This window comes from Neophocaena asiaeorientalis, unplaced genomic scaffold (assembly GCF_003031525.2).
Source record: "Neophocaena asiaeorientalis asiaeorientalis breed wild unplaced genomic scaffold, Neophocaena_asiaeorientalis_V1.1 scaffold492, whole genome shotgun sequence".
Lineage (NCBI taxonomy): Eukaryota > Metazoa > Chordata > Mammalia > Artiodactyla > Phocoenidae > Neophocaena > Neophocaena asiaeorientalis.
In genome coordinates this window covers 51676-62424 of record NW_020171985.1, presented here as the reverse complement: position 1 = coordinate 62424, position 10749 = coordinate 51676, and the positions used below count along the sequence as shown (strand labels likewise).

The 10749-nt window shown below is 32.3% G+C and overlaps 1 protein-coding gene across 1 annotated transcript in view; it reads left to right on the top strand.

Annotated features, from left to right (window-relative positions):
* The window catches only part of STAG2 (STAG2 cohesin complex component), a 117413-nt gene that overhangs the window by 83453 nt on the left and 23211 nt on the right, over positions 1–10749 (top strand). The window contains exons 20-24 of the mRNA XM_024747079.1: positions 1513–1583; positions 1912–1999; positions 2092–2172; positions 4264–4356; positions 6608–6782. Coding sequence (XP_024602847.1) covers positions 1513–1583; positions 1912–1999; positions 2092–2172; positions 4264–4356; positions 6608–6782 — 508 coding nt within the window. The remainder of the gene's footprint in view (positions 1–1512; positions 1584–1911; positions 2000–2091; positions 2173–4263; positions 4357–6607; positions 6783–10749) is intronic.

Genomic DNA, 10749 nt, shown 5'->3' with positions numbered 1-10749 from the left:
ACTGCGCACCCCCCCCCACCCCCCAGAACCAAATTAGTCACCAGTCTTGGTGATAATCCCTAGCAGTATGTTGAAAAGTCATTCAGACTTTTTGCTCTGTGATTCATCGTGATACTATTATTCATCCACCAAAATAGGAAGGTGGCAAGAATCTGCGACTAAGAGAGGGTGAAAGCAAAGCTAACATCTTTCCCCTTTTTTTAATTTAAAGAAATGATCTGGGAAGTTTCCAGGGTTTAGTTGAACTCTAGAGGCTGTTAGGGAACAGGGTGTTAACAGAAAAGTTGAGCTAGACTGTGGCCACGTAACCTCAAAAATTGGGGTATTTCTTAACATTTTGGAAGTTTATTTATGGTCTTTGATATTATAAAGCCTTGATAAATTATAGCCACTGTCGATTTTGTTGTTTTGTTGTTTTGTTGTTCTGTTGTATTTCCAAAGAGGCTTAAGTGTGGTGCTCAAATACACTTGTATTTTTATTGTGATTTTTATCTTTTCTGGAAAGGCACACTTAAGTTTAATTGATTTGCATAAAGTAAAAAGTTGTGATTCTCAAATTAATGCATTTAGCCTTTTCCACATCACTTTTGTCATTAATGCTGCAAAAAATGATGTGGACTTTTGTAATTTCCAGTTACTTTGTTTAGCAGTTGCTTCTTTAACTTTCTTATTTCTGTGTATAACATTTCATGCTTACTATGTTTTGCTTAATTGGAGGTTTGTGCAAATATGTTGATGTACGAATGATCACATTCTTAAAAATTGTAATGGCTCTACTGTTGGCTGGATATGATTCTGATTAGGACAAGTTAATTTAAAATCAAACTATGGTTTGTTAATTAAGTTTAATTACTTACCTTGTATAAAAATTGATGGTGAAAAACAAGCATTTTTTTGAGAGACCCGGGGTTTAATACAGTAAGTTCGATAGTATTTTTTAAAATTTGTAAATTTCTTATAGTGAGACTCATAAAATTGTCAAAAACTTAAGTTACTCTAAATTGGAAAGTTGATACCCAGAAAAAGGATTAGTATATCTAGTCCTTATGCAGAGGATTTTTTCCAAATTAATTTTAATTGGTCTGATATATCTTTCTTGAGCTCTGTGTTTCATTTACTTAGTAGATTTTGTCCTTTAGGTATTATCTTTTATGATCTCTTGCTTGTCCTCTAATATATTTCTCTTTATTGTCCCAATGCATTTATTACTGTGAAAGAGTAGATGTCTTCATTGTTTTGTGTCAAGATCACTTAAAGGAAGAAAGGAGAATGTCATTCAGTTTTTCGCTCTTGGGTACAATGTATCTGTTATAACAACTCTATGTTTACCCATTATTCTGGCCACATTGCTTTAAATTTGGCCAGGTCTAAGTATTGAATGACAAAGTTATTTTGTGGTTTTTAATTAGGTTATTCTTTATTTTCAAGGTGTGGAAATCACCAATGTGATAGCCTAAGATTTTTCACTTTTGTGGTTATTAATGTTTAATATGATATAATTAACATTCATAGGGCGAAGAACCTGATGAAGATGATGCATATCAGGTATTGTCAACATTGAAGAGAATCACTGCTTTTCATAAGTAAGTTGAATCTTAAAGTTTCTGATTTCTTAAAACTGTAGCAAAATCAGAACCAAATTGCATGTTTGGGGATTATAGTGTCAAATTTTTTGCTGGATTTCTTGTGCTTTTTGGGAAAAAAGTGCTTGATAGAGTCATGCTGTGAATTGGGGAACAACAAATTATCAACTAATATACTTTTTAAAAATACACATTTTTTTTGTTGTTCTTGTGGACGCATGTTAGAAAGTTTACTACATTTTACTTTAATAGTATTCTGTTAACACTCAAGTCCAGAACAAATGTGATTAAGCTTAACTTTTTAATATAACTTAATTCTTTTTTACAGTGCCCATGATCTTTCAAAGTGGGATTTGTTTGCTTGTAATTACAAACTATTGAAAACCGGAATTGAAAATGGAGACATGCCTGAACAGGTTTTTATTTATTTACAAGTTACATATTTAACTTTGAGAAAGAAAACTTGTGACTTGTAAAATTTAACTGTATTCTCTTTGTTCTTTTATAGATTGTTATTCACGCACTGCAATGCACTCACTATGTAATCCTTTGGCAGCTTGCAAAGATAACTGAAAGCAGCTCTACAAAGGTTTGTGGTGGTTCAGTGGCATCTTTTTTTATTAAATTTCATTAACTTTTCAGCAAACTTAAACATAAGACATCAATAAAATCTTGCTTATTTCTAATCTATTTAGGCATGTTTACTTTTAAAAACAGTTATTTGTAGTTGTATATTCAGTGAAAGAACATTAATATGTTTAGGGTTTAAAAATCACATTTATATGTGGCATAATTTATGGATTTCCATATCATTCTCAAAAGTACTGGGTACATAAAGAACTACAGATTTTGTAAATCATGACCAAGAGCCTTTGAAACATACAGATACAGCTGTTGGGTTATATAAATTAATTATTACAAACCACCTGTCCCTAGATCTTGTGCCTTGTATTGTTTTGGGATCTCCTTATTCATACTCAGGATCTCTGTACTGATGTTCCAAATTCATGATAAATCACTTTCTGGTTGAGTGTAATGTGCCAGCTACTAGGTCATAGAACTTTCAAATTTTTATCTATAGTGGTAATCCTTGATGTGTTTAGTAATTGAACTAAACAGTACTGCCTTTTTCATTTGTAAATTAGAAACTTAAACTTTGTACTTGTAGTAGTAGATGTTGCCTTAAATATTATTTGGGCACATTTTTATAAATATTAAGTAATTTCTGTAAGCTATAGAATTAGCTGTTCATAGTTATTTTCCTCAAAAAGGAATCCTCTTGATAATGTTTGTTTTGCATAATTCACAGAATAATTTTAGAATTTTTTTGAGGTTTTTAAGCACAAGATGCAATTATATCTACAAATGGATATTTTCCACCTTGAAAAGACAATGTAGTACTGTTGTTAAACTAGTGTACTTTTTGTCAGACACCCAAAAAGTTTAATTCAATATCAAGCTTGCAGTAGGAACAGTGACTGTATTAGCAAATATGATTGCTCACCTAAATCAAAAGCATTGAGTTACAAATTAACATGGGAAAAAAGGTAATACTTTTAGTAGAGGAAACGGTAAAAATGAAGGTTATTAAATGCAAAAATTATTTCTATTGAAGCTTGGTTGAGTTTTCTTCACCAGTCAATCTCTAAGTTAAACCTGTTTTTATTTAACTTGTCTATTACATATACCAAATATGTACTGATGCTCTATCGTTTGGCATCCAGTATCAGGAGACGGGCCAGAGGTTATGCCTTAAATAAATTAGTGTGGCTGATCTTTATAAAGTAGTTTTCTATTTTAAATTAACTGATGTAAATATTTAGAAAAAGAAAAAAAAGATTCATCCTTTTAGTGTAGGTTAAAATTTTTTTTTCTTAAGTGGAGTAATACCACAAAACTAATTTTTCTTTGGTCCCTCTCTGTTTTTAAAAAGCACAACCACTATCCTACAAATGAAAAATGAAACATGCTGTCCCTTTTTTATCATTTATTTTATTCCATTCATCAGTCGGCCACCCATCAAATTACAAAGTGAGGATGGAATATAAATCTTTACTTGTTAAGCATTCTGAGGTAGTGGATTTATATGGATAGCCATATATAGTCATATAAGTTTTCTCATTCTAAAGGACCCAGATCACGTAGGATATTGTCCGTTAATATACCTGGTATTTTTTTTGATAAAATTTTATTCTTATATACAGATGCTTTTTCTATATGATGATATTTGGCTTTGAGTGAACGCTCAGCTTTGTGAAAACATATATTTACTACACCACCAGTATTTATATATTCATTAATGATATGCATGTACTAATAGTCTGAGGATTTTAAGTACTAGGCCTACAATATTAAGTACATAGTAAATTAAGTGTATTACAGAATGAACAGAGAAATGGAAATTGAAAAAGGCTGAGTTAAAGATGATATAAACAATATTTTTAGATGTCAGCTAATTATCATGAATATACCTGGTGTTTTTAAGCCTGCAATTTGTTGAGATTTTAAAAGTGGTTTTTGTTTTCCTTTTTGATAAATAATAAAGATTTAAAATCTAATATACAAGCAGAGTTAACATAGTTAAATATATGGTGATGTTTTATGTAATATAAAATATCTTAAATATTGAATGAGTTTTTAATACAGTATTTTAAAATGCTCATGTTAAATTTTTTTCAAGGAGGACTTGCTACGTTTAAAGAAACAGATGAGGGTATTCTGTCAGATATGTCAACATTACCTGACCAACGTGAATACCACCGTTAAAGAACAGGTTAGTAATTACTATAGATAGCAGTCTTTTGTAAGCAACCCTGAATAAATATCTGAACTAATATAGAAAATTTAAGAAATACTGAAATTGGGCAAAGTAGAAATATCTTGTATCTGTCTGTATATATACTATGCTCAAAAAATAGATTAACATTAATTCCATGTGGAGCATTATAGATTACCCGCATATTGCAGTTATTCTGTGTTATTGTTTCTTTATGCCACACATGGTAAACAGACCCATATATACAAAGTAGGTGTATGCAGTTACATAAATTATTCCTGAAAGCAACAAGTATAACAGATATGCCTCAGGGAGGAAAGGTCCATCTGGTTTTGTTATCTCAGAGTATTATCAGATGTTGGCATTCCTGCCCATTCCTGATTGTGTGAGTTATTTTTTCTTATGTGGACTTTGAAATAAAAATTTTAGTCACTTCCGTCTTCACAGTGTTACCTTCCCACCCCATATGCCCTCTTGATTCCATTGCTGCCAAGCTTCTCAGTCTGGAAATACATTGTTACTTGGTGCCATGGGTAGTTTTCCCATCTGTAAAATAACTTCTGATCCTGGGACCAAGAGCCTATTTAGTTTTGAACTGTAACAATAAAGGACTTGGGACATTTTCTTCTCTATAATTCAGATAAGAGGGACAAAATTTCAGAAGGTAGTAAAATGAGTTTATAGTTAATGTCTTAGAATAGGATTTCAGTGAAGTATACACTGATCCAAACTTAATACATGAAGTATTACTTGATATATTTTCATAGGCCACCAAGATACTCAGCTTAATATTCCGTATTTCTTACAGTGTTAGCAAGTAATTCCTTATGGGTTATTGTGTGTAATCTCCTTTATATATAATCTGTTGTTCAGGCCTTGGAGATTAATTATTTGGTCATTAAATAGCCTGTGTACTAGTCTTCCTAACAGCTTCCAGGAATATGTCCTGGTTAGCTCACAAGACCTGTTAGTTCACCTAATTAGTAAATGTCACCACGCTTATCACTGTGTATCCTTACTGTGTATGTTGCAAAAGCTTTTGTAAACTCAAATATCTTGATAGGTATAAATTATTACTATAGTAGTAAAATGAGAGGAAGAGACCAAAAGAAGAGGTAAAAGCATAGAGAAAAAAATAAATGTGGTTAGTTCCAAAAAGGCAAAGCTATTATTAAAATCTGCTTTGAGGTCTATATTATAATGTGTCCTTCTAGTAGTAGTCTTCCATTAAATGTAATTTTCTGTTGACTTTGTGATCAAAAAATTTTATTTTCCTTTGGCAGTCTATATCTTCTTTGGAGAAATGTCTATTTAGGTCTTCTGCCCATTTTTGGATGGCAGAGTTTTTATAAAGCTCCTCAAGATATAACTTCATCCAAAATATATATATATATAACACTTCAGCTTTATTGCTTTATTTATTTATTTATTTAGCTGTGCCAGGTCTTAGTTGTGGCATGTGGGATCTTTAGTTGTGGCATACGAACTCTTAGTTGTGACATGTGGGATCTAGTTCCCTGACCAGGGATCGAACCCAGACCCCCTGCATTGGGAGCGTGGAGTCTTAGCCACTGGACCACCAGGGAAGTCCCACTTCAACCTTATGTTTATTATACTGTCAAGTTTGCCTGATGATTAGTAAGCAGACCCACACTTGGTTATGTTTTTCTTACTTAATCATCACATATACTGACAATGAGAGTGCTTAAGAAGTCCTATAGATTTTGTTTTCTCTCTTCTAAGAGATCTTCTAGGAGATATTCATCTTCTTGGTATAAGTGTTTTTCTTCCATAGAAGAAAAGAATGGTACCAAGTTTATGCATTATTTGATATTTGAGAATGTATACCATGAGACATTGTGGTATATATAGTGTAAAGGGTGGGGTTTGGAGTCAGAAAACCTGAGATTGAGTCTTGATTGCATGTTTTGATGATGTTAACATATTGTACAAATCACTTAAAAAATTAAAAGAAAATTGCTGAAAATTAAAAAGAATATTTGTGAAATTATCTTGCAGTTAGTAAATTACAGTGCAAATATCAGTAGTTATTGTTGAAAAAATTACACTCTTCACTTTTAAAATCTTAGGAAAATAGTAGACATTGCTTTTTCTTATGAGTTTCAAATATAGAAAGTTGGATTTTATTTCCACATTGAATATGTAAGTTACTTGTGGCAGTTCGTGAGAAACTTTGGTTTATGGCATGCTATCCTTTTTTTTTTAATTTTTTTTATTTTTATACTAGGCCTTCACTATTCTATGTGATATTTTGATGATCTTCAGCCATCAGATTATGTCAGGAGGGCGTGACATGTTAGAGCCATTAGTTTACACCCCTGATTCTTCATTGCAGTCTGAGTTGCTCAGCTTTATTCTGGATCATGTCTTCATTGAACAGGATGATGACAATAACAGTGCAGGTAATTTTATTGCCATCTTTTTGTTAAATCTGTGTATCTACTATAAATCAAATTTAACAGCAATGTAAAGTGTTACACTACTGTTTGATATTTTATTCTTAAAACATGAAACACAGGTACATTTTCCAGTGCAATTTGTGTTCATTGCCTGTAACATTGTAAAGACAATGTGGTATCACAGAGCATAGGCTTTGGAATCAAATCTTTGTTTCTCACTAGTTGTGAGCTTTTTTTTCTAATTTGTAGCTACCTTACAGGCCTGTACAAGTTAATTAAATTGAGCAAAGTGACTAGTATAGTGCCTGGGCATGTAGTAGGTAGGTACTCAACAAAATTTACTTCTCTTTCCCCTTAATCATTGGTAATACCAATATTCAAGTAATTAGAGCAGAATAAAGTGTTTCTTTAAATGACCTTTTTGTTGTATACTTTCATAGCATAATTTTTCTGTAAAGGTCTGGGGCAGTACAGAATGTTACAGGTAAATAATCAAACCAACGTTGCCTAGTGTTAAGTTACTCTTCGCACCCTAATTGCATGCACAGATGCCTTACTTGAACAAGAAATCGTGGAAAAACAGATAGTATTTGGTGACTTCTTCTGGGTTTTTTTTTTTCCAATTTGAAGTTAAACTTGAAGGATATATAACATCAGTATGTGTATGTCCATACATAAACTGACACATCACTGCAAAGCTTTTAACTATATATAATTCTAGACATGGCTTGTAGCTTATTTTTTATCAATAGAGAGCTTTGTTCTCAAGTATTAAAAACTTAACCAGAACAGAATTGAGAAACCTAAGTAGCTAAAACAGATATCAAAATCCATGTGCTAAAGTTTATATACTTAGAATTTTCCACCATTCACTTTCAGCTATTGGTTTAGTTATACTTTATTTTTAACATTCATTTGACATTTATTGGGCAGCAGGCAGTATACTAGATGCTGTGAATATCAAAAAAATGAGACATGGTCTTTTCCTTTAAGAATTCAATTCAAGTGGAAAAGACATATCTAAAAACAAGTAATTATAATGTAATTTGATAAGTAATAGAGGTAGGTACAAAGTGTTGTGGGCATGTAGAGGAAGTTCTAACTGTTCTGTAGGAGTCAGAACACCACTGAAATAAGCTAACATCAGAAATGGATCCTAAAAGATGAGTAGGAGTTTTTAAAACTTCTATAGGAAAACATAGTTATATTCCCAACACTGATACAAAATTGGTTTTGGTCTATAACCCTTTTGATAGTTGGGGACTACCTCAACTTCATTTAGATCATAGGAAATAGGAATGAGAATAAGCTTGCCAATACTCCTAAATTTTCTGGGAGCTTCCTGGAATTACACTTTGTCTTACCTCCTTGGACTTTGTGTTTTTCTATTTCCACTTTAAAAATGAAATGTATTCCAGTTCTATGGAAAAGAATAAAATGTAACACACTTGTATATACCAACCACCAGCATTTGTCAAATTTTGCTGTTTGTTTCATATTTGTTTTTTAAAGGAATAGATACAAAAGAAGCCCTTGTTTGTATCCCTCCCCATCCCATTATTCTTTTTCCCTAGAGATAACTGCTATCCTGAATTTGCTGTTTATCATGCCTTTGCATTTTAATTTTATTTTACTAGGAATTTATGTATCTTTTAACAATATATAGTTTATTTTCTGTTGCTAGCTTCCACATAAATGGTATCATGTTGAGCATTTTATTTTTCATCTTGCTTTTTTGAGTTAACATTATTTGTGAAATTTGTCAGTATTGACATGTGATTATAGCTTATTCATCCTGACTGCTGAATACTATGTGATATGAATTAACCACACTATCCATTTTCATATTGACGAACATTTAGGTTGTTTCCATCTTTTCTCCTATTATAAATAGTGTTACAAAAATGTTCTTATACTTATCTCCTTGAGCACATGTGCAAATGCTTTTCTAGTGTACAGGCATACCTCCTTTTATTGCACTTCGTAGATACTGTGTATTTTAATAAATTGAAGGTTTGTGACAACCCTTCATCACACATGTCTATGGGTGCCATTTTTCCAACAGCATTTGTTCTCTTCATGTTTCTGTGTCTTTTTTTGGGTAATTCTTGCAACATTTCAAACTTTTCCATTATTATAATATTTGTCATGGTGATCTGTGATCTTTGATGTTACTACTACAACTCGCATGAAAGTTTAGATGATTAGCATTTTTTAGCAATGAAATGTTTAATTAACGTATGTACATGTTTTTAGACATAATGCTATTGCACACTTAGTAAGACTACAGTATAGTGTAAACATAACTTTTATATGAACTGGGAAACCAAAAAATTCATGTGACTCATTGTAGTATTCTTTATTGCGGTGGTCTAATCAAACCTGCAATATCTCCGAGGTGTGCCTGTATACCTAAGAGTGGCATTGCTAGATTATGTAGTCTATGTGCATCTTAAACTTGACCACAAGTTGCCAGATTATTCTCCAAAGTCGTTTTATTCTTTTATCCTCCCACCAGCAACATATGATAGTTTCCATTGGTTTTCATACTCATCTAACCCCTGGTATTGTAGACCCATGGTTATTTGATTTGTTAGCCCACATCAGACTAGAAGGGGAGAATAAAATAGGGAATGCTTCTAGAGGCACTGGCAACACATAATAATAATGGCAACTGACATTTATTAAAGGCTCAGTGTGTTAGACACTTCTCTAACATTCTTTAATCCCCACAAGAGAAAAAGGTGGCTAATTTTTGATAAGTAAGAAGTGAAGAAACCTAAAAATCAGGGCTCAAAAAACTCTTAATATCTGGGTAACTTAGTCTGTAGGGGGAATAAGTCTGTATCCCTCTAGTTCCTGAGAACAGTACCAAACAATGATTGGAAACAATATTGTATAGAAATCCATTATAATCACAGAGTCATTAAGAAAAATTTAGCTTGTATGTTCAGTGTACTCTTTTAAAAGAATGAACAGTACGTTTTAGGTTTCTAAGCAAATGACTTTGGCATTCTGGAATAGGCACTTTTGATAACAGAAACTTTTCGGATGGTCTGTCTTAAACAAACTCCTATTCTTAAAATTTGGTTTTTATTTACTAGCAGTTACCAAGGATTATCAGAGACAGGGTAAAATAAATACTTGTTTTAAAAGAGTTCTTATTTTATACACAGTATTTTTTATGTAAGTAATTTCATTTGTAAAATTTGTCAAGAGGAAAATTCTTTGCATAGCTTTTTATGTAAAAGGCTTCGTTACAATTTTATGCACAGTATCAAATAATTTGAAAATCCTTTGGCAGTACTTGGAGGCTGTAATCCGGCTTTCTCAGCTATGAATTTGGAAATAATTTTGTCCCTTTGATAACTGAATATCAAGATCTTACATAATGGATCAGAGCAGATATATGTGAAGTTACCTTAAAAAGACAGAATGGGTTTCTAGGCCAGTCTAACTGAATATCTGTAATATGTATAAAGAAAGTATCTGTCAATAAAAGTTGGGTTTGAGGTTGGGTGGGGTCATCTTTAGAAGGGATAACAGAATTTCTGAGGTTGTCTGCCCCTAGGGAAGAAAGAGCCTTACCCAACAGATACTGAATATGCAGGTCTCATCGGCAAACTGTCCTGCTAGGGAAGTAGATTAATGTGTTAGGCAAGCTTAGCCTGATTTCACTAAACATCAGTTCCTTTCACTCACTCCACTTGTTCCTGTTACATGTTCACTAAACAGCCTTCTGATTTGGCGTCACAAAAATTTTGTGTATTGGAGTAAATGGGCTGGTCATTCATGAAGATATTGAGTGATTATAATTTTTATTTTATTTAAATGTTTTTCCCTTATTTTTCAAATTCTCCAAAATAAAGATGTTTTATATTGAATTTGATACACACACACAGACACACACGCATGTACATACACATGCGCACGCACACACACACACACACACACACACACACGGCTGGAG